This window comes from Hippichthys cyanospilos, chromosome 21 (genome assembly GCF_059441005.1).
Source record: "Hippichthys cyanospilos isolate Australia breed blue-spotted pipefish chromosome 21, RoL_Hcya_1.0, whole genome shotgun sequence".
Lineage (NCBI taxonomy): Eukaryota > Metazoa > Chordata > Actinopteri > Syngnathiformes > Syngnathidae > Hippichthys > Hippichthys cyanospilos.
Window position 1 is genome coordinate 9,597,318 of NC_142389.1, and position 19,594 is coordinate 9,616,911.

At 38.5% G+C, this 19,594-nt stretch overlaps 1 protein-coding gene across 1 annotated transcript; it reads right to left on the reverse strand.

The window, feature by feature from the left end:
• Window positions 1-2,567: 2,567 nt before the first annotated feature.
• Window positions 2,568-13,898, reverse strand: LOC148406556 (transcriptional repressor scratch 1-like). Its single transcript, XM_088405471.1, has 2 exons — window positions 13,330-13,898; window positions 2,568-8,949 (listed from the first exon to the last, which is right to left on the reverse strand). Exons 1-2 carry the CDS (start codon window positions 13,448-13,450, stop codon window positions 8,147-8,149), a joined length of 924 nt encoding a protein of 307 aa, XP_088261597.1. The 5' UTR covers window positions 13,451-13,898; the 3' UTR covers window positions 2,568-8,146.
• Window positions 13,899-19,594: the final 5,696 nt, after the last annotated feature.

Below are 19,594 nucleotides of genomic sequence, written 5' to 3' on the forward strand. Positions count from 1 at the left end.
ACAATACAATCACCTTGCTTGCCCCACTCTTTGAGAAGCACTAGATTAAATCCATTTGCGGGCCAGAACCAGCCCATGCGCCGTTGGTTTGACACCACTGCATTTCCCCCCCCCCCCAAATCTACCTAGCTACAAGTGTTTGCACAGCTCTGGGCAATTCCACGTTGCTCTTCATTTGCACCGAATAAATAATGTAGCACTTGTGTTGTCTTTGCCGGCAAGTCGGCGATGTGGTTTCTAGTACGCCCGCCCCATTTTCTTCCATGTAAAAAGACTACTGAGAAACAACCCGGGGCAGTTCCTTCCCTGCGTGGAAAAGTCTTTCCCGTTGGGGGCGCGCGTTGCCAGCGCGTCCCCCGACAAAACAGGAGGTCAAAGCGCTGTCACTCACGTTGATGTAAAAGGCGAGAGGAATAAGAAAGGAAGTGGCTGCAGAGAATCCAAATGAATGTGCAATAGACACACTGTCAAGTGGGCCTCGTGTGTGTGCTACCTGCTAATTGAAATGCGATGAGGTGTGAAACAACCCTTGCAAGGCCTATCACACCGCGTGTGTGTGCGTGTGTGTGGATGGACCTGTTTGCACATAAACAAGCAACAAATGGCGGCCACCATTGATGCAATTGTAATGACGGCGTTTTAGTGCGTTTGAGACAATACTTCGGCTCGACCGCTTGGTTTTTGCCGCGTTACCTTCAAAAGAAATTCATCCGTAAGTTTTGCTCTTACTTTGAAAGCTTTGACTTTGCTCGCTGCGGCATAAATGATTTAAGTGGCGAGCGCAAGGGGAAGCGCGTATGAACAATTTAAAGACATCGCCTTCTCCGGGCTGAAAGGTCAAGTGTCGTGGGAAAACGTGGATTAACATATTTAAATGCTTCCAAGAGATAAATAAAATATGTTTCTCGTCTTCTTTTGCGGCATTGTCGATCTACAATGAAGTCATTCGTTGCATAAATGAAGCGGTGAAAGTTTTGTCGGAGCGGCTTGTGCTGCTTTTATGTGCTTCAAAATTGACTCTGGTAATATTATGAATTCAACATGTTTTTTTGTCATACTATTGCGACCTTATTCCTATCTTATCGCTACTCTTTCGGTGTACCATTTGCAATCATAATTTTTCATATTGCAACCATATTTTCACATTTTAGCATTAAAGCTTTTTTACTCATAGCATCACAACTTTTCTCGTAATTATTCAACTTTACTCATAACATATCTGACTTTTTCTCATAATTATTGACATTAAAACTTTTTTTACGTACGTTTTTGCATGAGCACTAACGCTTCTTTGTTGTAACATTGACACTTTTCTCGTAATTAATTAACTTTACTCAAAACATTTCTGACATTTTCTCATAATTATTGACATTAAAACTATGGTTAAGTACGTTTTTGCATGAGTGCTAAGGCTTCTTTCGCAACTTTTCTCTTAATTATTAATCTTTGCTCATAACATCCGACGTTTTCTCATAATTATTGAAATTAATACTATTTTTAAGTACGTTTTTGCATGAGCGCTAAGGCTTCTTTCTCATAACATTGCAACTTTTTTGTAATGCTTCGTTAGCTTATTACATATTATGACATTTTTTTGTAATTTTTCAAATTACAACTATTTTCAAGTATGCTTTAGGGTTTTTTTGTAACATCACAAACTTTCTCGTAATAATAACTTTACTCATAACTTATCCAATGTTTTTTCATTATTCATATTGAAGTATTTTTCTCATAACCGCATTTTCTTTTGTAAATGATTCCGTTATACACATAACATTTTTTTTTCTTAATTCTTGAGTCGAATGAGAAAATGTTTGCAATGAGAGTTAATCTGTGACAATAAATAGTTGAAAGATGCAAAGTTTGAGGAAAAATTATTGTAAGTCAAAGTTTAAGAAAAAAAGTTATCACATAAGTCATGAAAATAGGACAACTAAAGTCTTTTTCTTACAATGATAGGACGTAATTTTTGTTACGCATTCTTTTCTACTTACTGTAAATTACACTTTCATTCTTGTGACAGTTTTTTATTGCAATATTCTAACTTTATGTCCATAATATTCTCAAAAATTATTGTCATTGATATTTTGAAAATTTATTTTAGTGTCTAACGTTATGACTTTATTGCATATTCCAACTTTTCTCAAAACATTTAGACATTAAGAATGTTTGATACCACTTTTTTTTTGACCAGTACCAATTTTCTGGCACCACTATTACTTTTGATACATAAAAGGTCCCCACCAAAAAAACAAAGAAATATCATTTTATTGAATTAAATATCATAGCAATTATTTTCCAACATCAGGTGAAGGTATAAATAAATTCCAAAGGGATTTAATTGACATTTAGAGTTACATTCTTTATATTACTAATAATATAGGACAAAAAAATGGATTGGAATTTATTTAATGAAAAAGTAATAACCAAACCGCGTCTTCTGTTCAAACTATCTTTTATTCTTAATAAGGAAGTGAAAGGAGGGAAGAAAAATGCCCAGTGTTGTTTTTGTGCTTTACATTGGAGGCCCCCCCCCCCCCCCCCCCCCCCCCCCCGCCCCAGAGGAAGAAGTCGGAAGCTCTGGAAAAATCATCATCGCCGTCATCGTCACCCTCTTCATCATCACACTATACAGTACAGATCAGCATAGAAATCATCCATCAGTCCATTCAGTGCTTATTTACAAGGCTTGAAAATATTGAATATCTAGAAAAGGACGTGTCGTAAAGTTCATTATTGTGATGTTATCATCGCTTCTAGTAGAAAAATGAGACTGCGGTTCTTCTTTTTTACAAACAAGGCGTCGTCTACCTGAATCTCTAAACTCTTGTGCTACTCACATTGAAAAAAACAAAACAAAAAAAGAAATGTCAAGATGTTACAATTGGTAAGAGGAAAAAAGAAGTGCTTTTCTTATAAGAATAGATCAACTAACTGGTGGCTATACAGTAGTAGGCTACAGTACAGCAGTGTTGTCTAAAGGTGTTTGATCAGCGTTCTCTGGTGCTGAAACTGCCAAAAGACAAAATTGCTCACTCTTCCAATTCAAATCTTTGCGATTGATTTTTGTTCATGTTTTATTGTATGTTTGTGTTGGGGGTTTTCTGTTTTTCGGGGTTTTTGTTGTTTTCTAGTTGTGGGTTTTTGGGTTTTGTGTCACGTTCCTGTTTTGTTCCCCTCTTCTCTGTCCTTGTTGGTGTGATTGTGTCCACCTGTTTGTGTTTACCTGCCCTTCTTGTGTCAACCAATCAACTTCCCTTACCTATTGTTTCTGTCCAGCTGTTGCGTGTTACTTCATTAGTGTTGAGTGTATTTAGTTCTCACTTTCTTTCAGTTGGTTGTTGGGTTATTTGTCTTTGTCTATGGTCGCTTTCCAAGTGAAGCTATCGTTGAATATGTTTTTTCCTCGTGCTTCTTGAGTTACATTCCTCTGTTTTATTGAACCTAAGTCTAATCTTTAGTTGTAAGTTTATTTCTCAATTTTTGGTTGTTACTTTGTACTGAGTCTGTTACTTTCATTTTTGGTCCTTTGTTCATTTTAAATTTTAAAGTACTGTACACCTTTCCTCCCTGCAACTGGGTCCACAACTTCCCACCATGCCAGGACATGACAGAATAACCCGACAACTAACTGAAAGCAAACTGGGAACTAAATACAGTACACTTAACACAAAAGAAGTAACACGCAAAAGCTGGACAGGAACATTAGGTAAGGGAAGCAGATTGGTTGAAACACGGGGTGGCAGGTGAACACAGTCACACTAACAAGGACAGACAAAAAGAGAACAAAAAAGGAACGTGACACATAACCCACAAACCCACAACTAGAAAGCACCCCCAAAAAAAAGACAACAACAGAAAAACACCAACCCTCAACAAAACTTGACATACCTGTATTTCATTGATGCACTAACGGTGGGCAAGTCCGATCCCAGAGAACCAAATCCGCCACTTTTTGGTGCAAATTACAACTGTGTGGTATTCCAGCTTTATTGTCAAAACGTTTTGATATTTTGTTTTTTCTCATAAAATTTTGTTTTTGTTTTGCTTTAAGAGGAAATAGGTCTTAAAGTGATTACTTTTTTCCTCTTTTTGACATAATATTATAAATTTGATATCAAATTAGCAATTGTAGTTCAACTTGCTATGACTTTTCTGACTATTCTGATAACACAGTAGAACTGATTAGTCAAAAGCTTTTCTCAATTTCAATTTTCTTCCTTAGAATTCGGACATTGTCATAACATTCAAATTTTCCTCATAATATTGTGACTTAATGGTCGTAACTTTACAACTTCAGTTTTATAACTTTACCATATTATTACTGGTTTTACGTGTAAATTACGACTGCCTTCTTGTATCATTTTTTTTACATCCTTTTTCTCTTATTAACATTTTTTCACAATAATCTGACTTTTGTAACATTGTAATGTTATGACCAACTATTCTGTCTATAGTATGCTATTGTTATTCATATTATCAATTACTTAATTCTGAAAACAAAGGAACTTCCCCTCATATTTTAACTTTAGTCATACCATAATTTTTATCGCTTGTAATTGTACAAGTTCATTCCCAGAACATTCCTTTTTTTCTGTAAATTATGATCTTAGTCACAACTTTTTTACTTTTCCTCTTAAAATTACGTTAGTCTCTCAAGAGTATGTTTACTCTTGTAACATACTTTTTTTTAACTTAAGTTAAACACTGTTGAAAATGTCGAAACTTTTCTTTCGACACTAAAAACCACGGTCTATGTTCCAGCACCAGAGGCCGAATGATAATACCCTACGTTCTTCTACGTATACTTTTAGAATAATACAAGGCAGGCAGTGCATTAAAAGCATGTACAAAAAAGGAAAATGCCCTACCATCCATAACCGTCATGCATATCAAGTCCCCGATCAATCGCCTCAGCGGACAAGGCCTCGAAAGATCACAGCAGTGTGTGTGTGTTGTGTGTATGTGTGTATGTGTTTGAGAGACCACATAATCCAAATATATAGATATATAGATATACTGTAAATACGTCCTCCATGGTTTGCAAACTCCCTGATATTTCATCATGTTACTGTATCATCACTACATTTACAACAGCAGAAGAAAAAAACAGTTGATATGAAAGATATGCATTATTGCTTGATCTGATATGAAAAAAACAAAGGTTTACATTTTTGGCAACTAATCAAAAAAGATCATAAAATTGGCATAGTTTTTCATTTTTAGGCTGTGTCGCCATTTTTTTTGCATGCAGGTTATCATAAAAATGGCAAAGAAAAATGAAAGGCAAAATAAATTAGAAAGTGTCAAATGCTTTGGCATATTCCAAGCAGAAGGCAAAATAAAGTGCAAATAAACATCATTTAAAAACATCAATAAATAGGAATAAATAGTGGTGGAATAATACTGTTTGGTGGCATGTTTTTTTTTTTAAGAATCTTTTTTTACACTAGTTCCCTTAAAGGTTAGTCTTGACATTTTGAATGTCTCCGCTAACATTGGCAGCTAAGAGATACTGTTAATGCGTTAAATATAGTTTCTATTGCCGTGGTATTGAAATGTACTGTGCAGAAATGTAAAAAAAACAACCAAAGGTGTGAGTTTACCAATAAGAATGGTCCCATTTTGGGCCCTGAGCCCCACTTTGGGAACCCCTACTCTAAAAATCAAACCAAATTAAAAAAATACCCTGGTGTTTTTTGTTTGTTGTCCGCTTCACTGGCTCGTACTTGGATCAAATGTGAGCACAGACGCCCTGGGTTTTCTGATGATGTTATGCTTGCTTGTGCTATTACGCTAATGGCTTATGATGAGCTAGCTACACGTGCTGTGCTTTGTATTTTCAATCTTTGCAGCTTCTCGGTGGGAAGTTTTGGGCGGATTATTCCCGGTTTTCTATATCCCTATTGGTTAATATGGGTGCGAGTGAGGACTTGTTTTTGACTGTGCATGATTTTTTTTGTTTGTTTGTTTCTTTATTTCTATTACGCATTATCTATGGTGCATTTGAGGTGAGTTAATCCGATTTTGTAGATTGTTTTGAGCCAGGTTATTCACTCATAACATGTCCAGCTATCATAAATAACATGGCGAGAGGAGTCAGAACACATGCAGCATGTTGTGCGAGTGAGAGTTCATGCAGTGAACATTTTTAGTATTGTTTTTATGGTGGATTATTTCTTGCTATGTTATGTAGTGGGCTGTGATCATGAATGGCTTCGTAGAAGAATGTTAGCATTGATTTGATGAATTGTACATTGACTTTTTTTTAAAACGTGTGGGTTATTTCTAGCTATTTTGTGTAGTTCTATTGATCAAGGGGGTTGTGCTTATGAATGGATGCTGAGAGAAGGGATAGCATTGACTTGTACATAGCTGTATGTAATGAGACCAAGTTGATTTCTTTCTTTCATACATTGTGGATTATTTCTCTTTATTGCTATTGTGCATGATGGTGGTTATTATCGCTAGCAAGAGGAGCAATGGCATGTACACAGTGCATGTGACCGTTTTGGGAGTGGATTATTTCAGGTTGTCATGCCTAAATTGTGGAGTGTAGCAATGGTGTTTTGCATTTTGGAATTTTTTTTTTAACACTGTATGGTTATTTTTGCTACACAATATGTATCATGAATGATAATAATAGTGTGACATTACATGTTATTGATTATAAGAGCATGTCACCATGCATGACCAAGTGGGCTTTTCCTGGTTTTGGTACCAGATATGGAAAATTGGTCGGGGTCAGTAAAGCTTAAATACTATGAAATGCACTTGCATACATGTCAACCTAAATTCTAATCATTGTTCCACATTAATTTAATTAAATTAATATATTTCGAAATGTCTATTTTCTTTCTAGTGGGGCTTGTTTTGGCTGGTCCAATCAGATTTTAGCTTCGGTGTTACCTTGTTTTTATCTCCCTCACAGCCTGTAGAATCTGTAGTGCTGGTTGATGTACCTTAAACTACATTAGCAATGAGTTTATTTGTAGAGCCAATCAGATGGTAAATTCATCCTCACATGGCCAGAGCGTGGTTGTCTTCTGATTGGTTGATTCGAATAGGCCATGTTTGATTAGCAAAACGCATCGGAGGCTCTCTGCACGTGAACAGTTAATTTTAATGTATTTATATTTTTATACTGTTATCATATGAAATGAATTTGTGTTACGATTGCTCCAGATGAATCTGGCACATTTCTTGCTATTATATTTTGTTTTTGTAATACATTGAATATTTTTCTATCTGCAGTCAAATTGGATCTTCGACGTCTATAGCCGTCAGTGGCAGCAAATGAGTTATTTACTCACTGCCTAAAAAAAAATGACCTTTAACCTGCATGGTCATCAATGGCAGCAGGTGCGTTATGAACTGCCTGCCTAATCAACATTGATCTTCATCTCTGTTATTGACAACGAATGCGTTAACTCATTCACTGTTCGCCAAGTTAAAAATTAGTCTTTGACGTCTATAGCGTCAATGACAGAGAATTAATCATTTAATCTAAGCCTAGTTAAAATTGACTATTGACTTTTAAAGCCATCAATTCAAGCGAAGTAATTTAGTGCCAGCTTAATCAAAAGGGAGCTCCATGTCTATAGCCGTCATTGGCGAATGTGTGAACTACTTCAGCGCCCCACTTGTCAAAATTGATATTTGACTTCTACAGCCGTCAATGGCAGAGAACGAGTCTATTCATTCACTGCCGGCCTTTGCAAAATGGCTCATTCACTGGTCGCCTAGTGAAAATGGATCTTTGACTTCTATAGCCGTCGATGGCAACGAATGAATTGTTTGCTCCCAGCCTAGTAAAAAATTGACCTTTGACCTTTAGAGCCGTCAATTCCAGCGAATACGTTATTTACTGCCAGTTTAATCAAGATTGATCTTCACTTCTACAACCATTATTGCCAGCAAATGAGTTTACTTATTCAATGCCAGCCTAATAAAAATGTGTATTTGACGTCGAGAGCCGTCATTGGCAGCGAATGAGTAAGAGGTCCCCCACGAAGGCCAAACGTGTGGCCCGCTACCATAGAGTAACCGCCTGACCGGATCACACAACGCGAGCCGACAGCCAGTGCCAAGCGGGCCCGAGCACGGGCGGAAGAGTAGTCCACGCCTGGCGAAAACCGTCGGGGCGTCAATCCCCCAGCGAGCCGATGGGCGAGAAGGCCCCCTTGAAGCACGCCGACTCGTAGTGCTTGTTCAGGTAGCTTTTGAGGGCGAAGGTCTTGTCGCAGCGCTTGCACTTGTAGTGCTTGAAGGCCGAGTGCGTCTGCATGTGCGCTCGCAGGTTGGAGCGGTCGGCGAAGGCCTTGCCGCAGTGCGCGCAGCCGAAGGGTTTCTCTCCCGTGTGAGAGCGCATGTGGCCCTGCAGCAGCCACGGGCGGCTGAAGGCCTTCCCGCACACGTCGCACTTGTGCTTGAGGTCGTGCGTCAGCAGGTGCATGGCCATGGCGGGCATGGACACGTACACCTTGCCGCAAGTCGGGCACTTCTTGGCCATCTTGCTGTCCATGCTGCGGTGCGTCTGCTTGTGGCGGCTCAGGTTGGATGAGGTTGCGTAGGTTTTGCCGCACTCGCCGCACGAGTGCCTCTGCGGGGCTCCGGTCCTCACCGGGCCTTCCCCGCCCCCGGTCCCGGCCGCCTTCCGTCTGGACCGGCCGTCCACGATGAAGAAGGCGTCCACCGAGTAGGCCTCGCCGATGGCGGCGTCGCCGTTGATGTAGCCGCTGGCCGCCGACGACACCTCCGAACGGGGGCTGTCCGGCTGGTCCGAATCGCCGTGGATGTCGCCGTGGAGGCCGCCCACGTAGCCGCCGTCGATGCGGCTGTAGATGATGGACGGGCGGGGAGGGGAGGAGGGCGCTTTGGCGATGGCGGGCAAGTCGCTGCGCGCCGGGTCATCGTACTGGGACGGGCTCAGATAATCCCGCTCGTATCCTGAAGTCATTGTGAAGAAATAACACAAAATGGTAGTTATTTACAAAGCCACTGACAGGACATTTTATTAGGTACACCTGCACATTGCAAATAATCCAATTTGTGCTTAAATGTTACACAAGCAGTTATGCTTTTCATAAAACATAATTAAGAAAATTTTCCAAATTTCCAAACAAGTTAACGCTACCATCATCACCTCAGAACTGCCACTTTTAGCCGATCAGTCCGGTCTAAAAATGTTTGGGTTAAAAATAACTGAATTCTGGGTATAAAAAGGACTAGCGGAAAAAATTGTGGTTTTACTCAACTTTCTGTATTTTTGACCTATAATTAAGTTATTTTTTTAATCTAAATGTTTTTAGAGTGTACACAGTTAAAGTAATAGTCAACTATTGCATTGAAATAGTAACACTACTCGAGCCATATCCTCCTGAAAGCCAGCCTATTAATTTGTGTCCTCTTCAGTGGACATGTGTTTTTGGTTGACTCATATGAGCTACTCTGCTAAGTCGAAGTAAACTCAGTAGTGCACATCCTGGACCTTCCTATCATGTTTGGGTGTTTGGGATGAAATTAATTTTGTTGGTCATTTTTGAGACAAAATAGACACAACAGTGGACACAAATGAACAGGCTGAGTCTCAGAGGACACTTCTTGCATGAGTTGCTGCCTGAACCCTACTTGTAGCATAAAATTACCCCTTCATTTTGTCTTACTAGTAATGTAATTGTTCTACATTCTATTGCTGGGTTAAAAAAATTACCCAATTTTGGGCCCATGAAGAATTGAAGCAAATACTGTGTTTATTTGACTCAAAGTTCTAGGTGGTTTTTCACCATACCACCTAAAAAAATTGGTCGATTTGTACGACAACTTCAAAGAATTGAATCGTTTTTTTAATATTATAACAATAATATAACAACCCAGGAAGTAGGGTCAAATTGATCCAAATATTGAGTTGCCCTAAACATGTGCTAAAACTAAATTACCTTTTTAACCTAACATCTTGCTAGTGTGGATTCAAGATCAAGAGTTTTATTGTCATGCGCATAATAACACTACACAATGAGATTCTTATTCACTTCCCTGAACAGACCTACATTCCACACAATAATAAAGTAGGCAATAAAAAACAGTAAAAAGGCAATGAGGGTTAGTCTGGTTATTTTTACAGTATATACAGTAGTAGTGGAAGTAGGAGTAGCTTACCTGTAAAGTTTTTTTTTTTTTTTTTTTTACAGCAGGCCAAAAGCAGCAGTAGTGGTAGAAAAAAACATTTCCTAAAAAGATAAAATTGTCCTCCTGGTGCATTGAATTGTCTATAATGAGGACATAAAACATGTACTAATAGATGGACCTTAAACTGGATATTGAATAAATGTTCAGGAAGTTAGTTAGGCACTTCCATAGTTACACTGACTTTTCAGCCTTTAAAATCTCACGCACTGAAAGAATTTTCAGTGACACTTTGTGAAATAATTATCACTATCAGTTTGTGAGATCCTCCCGCAGCCGTCTCTGCAGGATGCATGCCGATCAATAGCTACTCCATTTCAATTAGCGCACTCCAAGATACTTGTGCTGGCACTATCGTTTCACTGGTCGCTTCTGAGAAGAGCATCCATGTCGGTAATAGCAACGGGTGGGGGTGTTCAGAGAAAGAAAGCGAGAGAGAGGGCGGAGGTCAAGCTGCTTATTTACACGCTAACCGGACGTTTGGTGAGAGCGAAGACGCAGACTAACAAGATGGAGCCTTGACATCTCAAGAGTCATGAATATTCGATAATTGCACTCTTGATTGCAAATGCGTGTGTATGTGTTTTATAGAGCATGAGTAAAGTTTTGCAAAGATGACCAAGTATTCATTTTAGCGAACAGGAAGCTTGACTCACAACTCCAGCGTGTGTGCTAAATTCATGCAAAAATACACCAATCTAGCAAATGTTTGCTAACGGTGTTTACGATGAGCAGTTGTTGGTTATTTTTGTAGCATTGTGTATGTATTAAAAAAATTATATATATATATATACATATATATATATATATATATATATATATATATATATATATATATATATATATATATATATATATATATATATATATATATATATATATATATATATATATATATATATATATATATATAGTCAAATTACTCAATCAAACTTTGGAAAGCCCCCGGGATGGCTAAAATCAACCTAAATTGGTGGCTTCAAACCAAAATGACTGACTTCCTGTGTCTTTTCGAGAATGACTTTTTGATACTTTATTGTACAGCTCCTCGTGTTAGCTGTGGCTTTTAAATTTCACGTTTCTGAGTAAAATCATTTTTGGTGTTAATCAGATAAAAAAAAAAAAAAAATTGACGGACTTAAAATGTCTACTTCAAAACAAAATGGCTGACATCCTGCATTTTTTTTTTTTAAGTTTTGACTTTTTGACATTTCATATTTGTCCACTCATGATTGATGTTGCTGTTACATTTTATGTTGACACATCAAACTAGTTTCATCTGGAGGCCCATTGCCATCAGTAAAAAATCAGAAGCATGTTTCTGCCAATGGAATTCTTTTCTAATTTATTTTGCCTTTGCAGTATATTTGGCAGTTTGTTTATCTTCTTTTTTTTATTAATCAGTTTCTGTAAACTGAAAAATATAAAAATTGGAGAAAAAAGAAAAAGATACAAATGAAAAATGTCGGATGGTTGAAAGTGATGCCTGCAACTTGATGCACACTCGGTCGCAAAGTGCTTCCTGTGTGTGTGCGTGTGTGTGAGAAATGCCGTGCACTCAGGCGTATAAGCTGCCTGGAAAATATGCCAACTTGACAGAAACAGAGCAGCAGTGTGTGTGTGTGCACGCAACAAGCGTCACTTGCTTGAGTCAAAGTCGTGTTATATTTATAACTTGGGAGCGTGGGGGCCACAAAGCTGCTGCTGCCTCCATGTTTAACTCTTTATTCTATTAGCACAATTGACATTGTTTTTCATTTGGCCACTAGGGGGCAAAAACAATCCAGAGACCATAGAAAAAAACACAAATTATGAAACAAAAGTGACTTAAACATTGCATATTTAAACACCTAAATGTTCAAGTAAAACGTAATTTTGGCTAATGAACATCTGCTAGCTTAATGCTAATATATTATGCAACACCCAAACAGTAGAAACGCATACTGTTCTAATTCTGTTATGCTCTACAGTATTACTCACATTCCTGTGTCATTTTCTCAGCTAATTTGGCACAAACAACTACTGTTTTATTTATCTACCTCTTCTATCTGCCCAACAATTTTGTGGCATTACTTGGCGCTACGTTTAGGACACATGACTACACTCTAAAAACAGTTGGGTTAAAAACCATGAAACTATGAGTACATCCAAAAAAAAAAGCCTTTCCAATATTTGGTCAATCTGACCTAACTTTGCGTCAAATTGTCATTAAATATTTGGTCATTTTGCACAAGACAATCTCAAAAATTGTGTTTTGCACAAAACAAGCCAGAAGGTTGAGTCCATATATATTGCAGTGGTCCTTTTTTGACCCATAATTGGGTTATTTGTGAGTGTAAATTTAAACTTGTCTGTATGTTTAAAAAGCAATTTAAAACTACTTTAGAGGTACATTATATAGCTTTATATGTCCCCCAGAGACCCAGCTTATTCATTTGTGTCCACTGTAGTGGAAATGTATTTTAGGTCTACATCTTTTGACTCATTCCATCTACCCTTTCCAATGATGCTTTGGGGTCGAATGCAATTAAGGAATGGACATGACCAAATAGGCCTCAGGGAGGCTATGACTCCTGTCAGTTTTTAAAAAAGGGATTTCCAATCACCACTAGGTGGCGCTGTGACTAAATGAGTCAGGACGATTGCCAGGTTTAAATAACGATTTGGTAATAATGAACTTCACAATGCTCTCAAATGGAAATAAAATCACCAACATGAAATTCATGAGTAATACCAATCATTTCTAGGCCCACAAAAAAATCGTGAGATTAATTTGGAGTGACATTTTTTGATTATTTTTAAGTGTCATTCAAAAGTTGACTCCAAGAAAATGTGTCCACTCGCAGCCAGTGCAGAAGGATGGTAAAAAAAGCAACTTATTCTGCAGATGGAGCGTGTTACACAAGTTTGACGACTTGCCAGGAAACTTGAACATTTAGCACCATGAAATCTAAACATAATGGCTATCAAGAGAAAACGGAAAAAAAAACAAGTCTAAAAAGCTATGCTCCACCACCAGATTTTCTAGCTTCCTGGCTTCTTGCCATTACCTGGGTTTGACCCCCTTCCCAGGCTGTTATGACTAATGCTACTATCTGGGGATTAAAATAATGTGTTGGAATGGTGTGTGCGTGCGCGACTCACCTTTATGATGATGGAATCGTAGGCTCAGTTCCCCGCGTCGACTGTGACAGTAGGAGCTCTCCAGCTCTGCAGCTGAAATGTCATCCAGCTTGACTTTCTTCACCAGGAAAGAGCGAGGCATGATTGCAGTCACACTTTACAAAAAGTTATTTAAAAAGTTTCTTCCCCCGGAAAACTGTGGCATGGACATTCCAAAAGTGTCAATATGTTTAGAAATAAATGAAGGTCCTAATGTGTGTTAATGTGGCTTCAATTCATCCTCCCTTGTTGGGTCCTTCAGAATTGAGATCCCTCAGTTGCTGTCCTTTCAGCACCACAAAAGCAGCAGGCACATTCCAGCGTACAAAAGAATCTTTTAGTCTCTCTTTAACCCGAAAAGTGCAAAGCAGAAGTTCAGAAATGTCCGAAATGCATCCTGAAACGTCCTTGCGCTGTATTGGCTCCTTTTAAACGCATTATTACTCCCATCAAGATTCTTCAAATTCGCACAAATGAGCCACACGTCCTCACGTTCCACCTCGTCTTCCTCCTCCTCTTCTTCATCTGCTGCTGCTTCTGCTCAGGGTGCGTGAAGCTGCAGCGGCTCTCTGGTGCACAAGACCAGCTGTTGCCCTTATATAGAGGAGAGAGATGGAGATGGGGGGGTAGAGAGAGAAAGGGAGAGAGCATCAGGTCCAATGGGAGCAGCGTGGAGGGATTTAATGAGCTACTTTGAAAGCGCTCGGTGGCTCGGAGCTGATTTATAAGGCAGTTAAAGGGGAGCAAAAAGGGGCTTGCAAAAAGTGGAAATTGATGAAAGAAAAAGGGCCACACTGAAAATTAAACAAATTAAAAATAGCTGATGAAGAAATGTATGATGACTGTATTATGGCCACGAAAAAAATGAAACAACAATAAAGGATATTTAAATTTATATATATATAATTTTGTTTTATTTTTACTTAAACCAAGGGATGGTAAACTCCTGTTATTGTGATAACTAAGTGGTCGTGCCATGTTGAACTTTGACATGTTGTCACCATCTGGGTGAAATTTCAGCTCCCTAGTGTCCTCCTTCAATGCTTTTTTTAAAACGTGAATGCTTCTTTAATGTAAAGAATTGGACAAAATACTGCCCAATGGTTAATCAGCTGACAACTTAATCGATATAGTTTTTGATTGGTCCAAATGTTCCGAATTCCAGCCTCTTCACTGTAAACATTCTTGGCGTTCACCTGTATGAAAGCAAGCTGATTATTGTGGTTAATCAAAACTAAGATAAATGCAAACATCTGCTGTTACTTTGGTAGACAATGATCAACATTTTTGCCAATTTTGCTGACATGTCTGGCATTGGCCCAACCCAGCAGTCAAGCGTTAAAGTTTGCTTTCTTCAATGTCAGTTTGTAAATATTGTCCTGATTTTTAATGTAGAGATGAAAGTTAAATGTTTTTCTAGTCCAATTCATCAATTATTCAACAAAATAATCGATTGAAACAATTGCTAATTGTATCCCTGATTTACAGTAAATTTATATATGCGTCCATATATATATGCGTCCATATATATATGCGTGTGTTTGCGTGTGTTTGTATAAAGTATATATATATATATATATATATATATATATATATATATATATATATATATATATATATATACAGCACATTTGTCCTTTTCAAAAGTGAGCACATGCACTTTACAGGCAAATACAGAAGTGATGCATTGTTTTGGATGTTTACACTCAAAGTGACTTCTCCCTGCAGCTAGGACACACACACACATTGCCCTACCCCCCTCATTCATACTGATGCAGAGAGGCGGGATGACGGTGTGTGATGTAATCTGGTGACGCGTCCACTTTATGTAAGATCTGTTCACTCAAGTCCTTGCACTTTTCTTTTTCCGCGTTTTTATCTAATCTTAGTACTCTCATTTTTTTTTTTTGAAGCTCCCAAGGAAATATAAATCATACACTTGAAACACAAGACTACTGAATGATATCTGCTTGCCGGATCGATCTCACACACATCAGACAGGAAATGCTAAAAATGGTTCACTCCTTGAGTTTTCCTGCTGAGCTCAGCGCTGTTTGTCTTCCGTGTGTGTGTGTGTGTGTGAGACTGACGCTCTATTAGCATAATAATAGACTTGAAATCACTGGCGTGCGTGTGTGAGTGTTCGCACGTGTGTGTAAAAGGCTCTCAGGGAACACAATGGACAGGAGGTTGTTGACTTTTCATTCCTTTCTCTTTAAAGGGCCATCCAAAAGACTAAGTCCCCCCATTCAAATGGACAAGGTCTTTACATTGGAAGCAAGCTATAGGAATCAAATAAGTGGAAGGATGGGGAAGCTTCCAGAGGACAAAGACAAGGTCAACCTGGGCCAAGGAAGCATTCCCCAATCGCAAATAATGGGAATAATCACTTTCAGGTACAAATTGTGGTAGTTGTATTAGTACTGTACCATCAATGCAAAAATTAAATGTAAAATGTAACGTTTCATGTCATGAATATACGGGGCCAGTACCCAGAAACCTGACCTATAGCGAATTGACCTATAAAGAATTGTTCATGTCTGTTATAACATATATACATAAATACAATTAGTCCATCATAAAAGTTGCAAATGAAAGTGTTTGATTAACTTTCTCCGAGTGTGCGCCCATCCTGCCTACCATTGTTCCAAACATTCCTTTAAGCATAAAAAGAAGTTAACCACCGTAAAATTAAGAAGCAAAATGGAGTAAAAAGACAAGTTGAATAAAAAGGTGGTCATTTGCAAATGCAGCCAGGATCCATATGCGTGCTCTATGAATATGGATGCACAATGTATGCAGGGTGAGGATGGCCATTAATATGTATTGTTTGGTAATGAGGCGAGTGGGGCACATCAGATGAGTCCTTCCTTAACTGCTCACATGTGGCTCATTAAGGAGCCGACCACACAAAGCACCTGATACCCCCCCGCCCACCAACGGAAAAAAAAAAACAATCCTGATGTCCTGACTGTCAACAAAATGGACATTTGATCAGCATACATGCCACAGTATAACCATCCAAAATGTGTATTACCCCAAATCAACTTTCCCCATTAAAATGAATGAAAATGCCATGAATCCGTTCCTCCGCCCCCAAAACCATTGATCAAAATGTGTCTTCTAATTATTTTAATATCTCAAAGGTGAACTTTTAAAACATCAAAAGGAACCCCAGAAATATCAGGCTTCTTATTCCACCCCGCTCATGCAAATCACCTTTGGAGGAGCGCATGGGGCCTTGTGTGCATATAGACAGCTTTATGAGTCACTCATTCAAACACAGACTGCTTATTAACCAGTCTGTGTTCTCAGCTGCTTCACACCTGATACTACCACTGGCCCCTGGATGCCGCTTGGATCCTCTTGTGATCCCGAAACAAAGATCAGATGAACTCTTTTTTTACATTAACAGTCACTAATACCGAAGTCCAATTCAAAACATCTTAACAAAAGACTATTAGAAATCTAATACAGTGAACTACTTTCACTTAGCAACCTGAAATTTATTTGGGATGTCTCAAAAAATTCTCAAGAAGACCCTATGTCTAAAAAGACAAGAAGACAGCCATTTTGATTAGAAGCAGACTTTTTAGGTCATTTTGGCCATTTTCAGATGTCCTCTGAAGACTAAATCATTGTCTGATTGCTACCATATCTGAAATCTCATACACTAGACAAGATGGACAGTGTAAAATTGCAACCAGCTTTCATCATTGTTTGCGATAATCAACCATCATATGCTACCCTCAATGTGTCTTGGTTTTTCTGTTTAAAATCCTGTAGGTGTCCCGTTCACGTCATAGAAAATTCATCCCCTAAAGACAGTTTTACTTAGCAAAACGAATTTGCTAGGGAGAACTATCATGAGTAGAACATCAAAAAAGTCTCAAGAAGCCATGTTGAAAAAAACAGAGGAAGGTGACCATGTTGGTTGCAAGCAGACTTTTTGGATCCTTTTGGTCTTGAAGCCTTCCTTTTCAAACCTGTGAAAACCCTTAGCAACTTAGCAATATTTAATTACTTGTAGTAGTGAGATATATCGTGAGGATATTATCGAAAAACTCTCAAAAAGTCATTCCAAACAAACAAAGGAAGGTGGCCATGCTGGCCGTAGCCAAACTTTTCATGTCAATTTGTTCCTGTAGTTTTGCATATTTGAAAATTCAGCCCCTGAAGCAAGTTTTACTTAGCAAGATGAAATTTGGTAGCGACATCTATCATGAGCAGATCCTCAAAAAAGTCTCAAGAAGCCATGCCAAAAAAGCCAAAGGAAAGCAGCCATATTGTTTGGAAGCAGACTCGTTCTGTATGCTTCTTCTTCACATTTTTGACAGTTCAGCCTTGAAACCGGTTTCAATAAACATAATTATATTGAATAATTATTGAAAAAAGATTCAAAACCCATGCCCACAAAGGAACAGTAGGCCAGCAATATTCACCATTTTAGGGTCAATTCAAAAAATGAGCTACCTTTTGCCCAACTGCTATCAAATTCAGACTTCTAGTTCTTATACTAGACAGCCAGGCCATTTTCTATCAATTTAATGAGCAAAATAGCGTTCCATTGATTGTGATCACTCCCCATTCAGCCTCTATTTGTAACTCATGAACGTAATACATATAGCCCGTCCTGTTAAATTGTCTCGACAGCGAGCGAGCGAGAGAGAAGGGAGATTCTGGGGGTTAATTGGGTCTACGCACACACACCCACACACACGTTCGCTTGCAGACACACACACATGCACAGCAAATCCTCTTAGCTACTATAATGAAGTAGAGGTGGCAAAAAAAGAGAGTGAAAAATATGGATGGAAAAAAAAGGCCGGGGAAGCAGATGCAGGTCAAGATAAAAGGATAAACACAGAGGGATCATTTTTTGGGGTGGGGCGCTTCATAAGATGGGAGCCATAAAAAAAAAGTTGAAAATAACATTTCACCATCGCCATGGAAACCAACAGCAGCCAGACAGACAGCCCGAGATGCGACCCGCTTGTTATAAGCCCTCCTTGTTAGTTAGTTAGGATGTTGTTATTGTGTGTGCCTGTGTGTATGTGTGTGAGAGAGAAAGAGCGCAACAGCGTGTTAATGAAACCCTGCAGGGACCGCAAACACTTTGTTCTATTTTGCTCCAGGCTGACTTTCCTCTGCCAGGTTTGGGATTAATTACAACACTTTCTACCAGCAATGAGAGCCGAGATGATATTTTTACCCTGGCGGTGGAGTGAGCAGACACGCAAAAGTCTGACAAGTACACCACGAGGTCAGGTGAGGTCTTAAGCAGATGAAAAGTACTATATTATCAAACTAAAATAAATTAAAATTACGCATCCTGAGGAGGCAATAAAAAGGGAGCGGAAACCATAATCATTTGTGTTTTGCTGAATTTTTCTTTCTAGTTAGCCTTGCGGAAAAGCCTTAACTTTATGAGAAGAAACTATTGTATGTTATTATTTATTATTATTATCGATTGGCAGAATAACGTCGCGTTTGAAAGGGGGGACGTCGGAAGATGCTTCGCAAAGTGACTCATGCAGCCGCAGTGTGACGCAGTCGCACGCTCTGTTCCGTCTTTGTCAATGTCACTTGGCTTCTATTGGATTCTTAATCTCATATGCTCCATAATGGGCGGATTATTGTGCGCTCGGATATCTTGGTCAGCTCATCCGGGCCGAGGCGTGCCGTCAAAGTTTGCGGCGCACGTGCGCGGAGCGCAGTAGTGCTGATTCCAGCATGTCACCAGAGTTGCAGAGTGCGGCATTTATTCCATTGAGTTACGCCGCATCCACTAAAGTGGAGGACAATGAGATCATATCTTTTTTTTTTTCTTTTTGTGACAAAGATGAATGTAGCGTGTGCACGCTGTTACAGTATCTTGCTGCGTTTTTCTTTAAGGTTCAAGTTGCGGCACAGGAGATTTTTTTTTTTCCTAAAGGCAGCACTAGAAAAGAAAAGGTCAAATATTATTACAATAAAGCTGTATGTTGAGAAAAAATGCATGTTTTTATTATATTATTTTTTTAAATATTTCTTGTAAAACACAGGAAAAAAATATTTTAAAAACATTAAAGAGCTAAAAAAAAGGCAAGACTAATTTCACAAGTTGTTGAGAAAAATTATATATAGCAACCTTTAGATCAAAATTTGGGCTAATACTACTAATGATTATTTTAATAATCAAGTAATTTGTCTAATATTTTGTTGAATAATCATTGTATCTGATTTTTTTTAAAAAGTTTTGATTTCC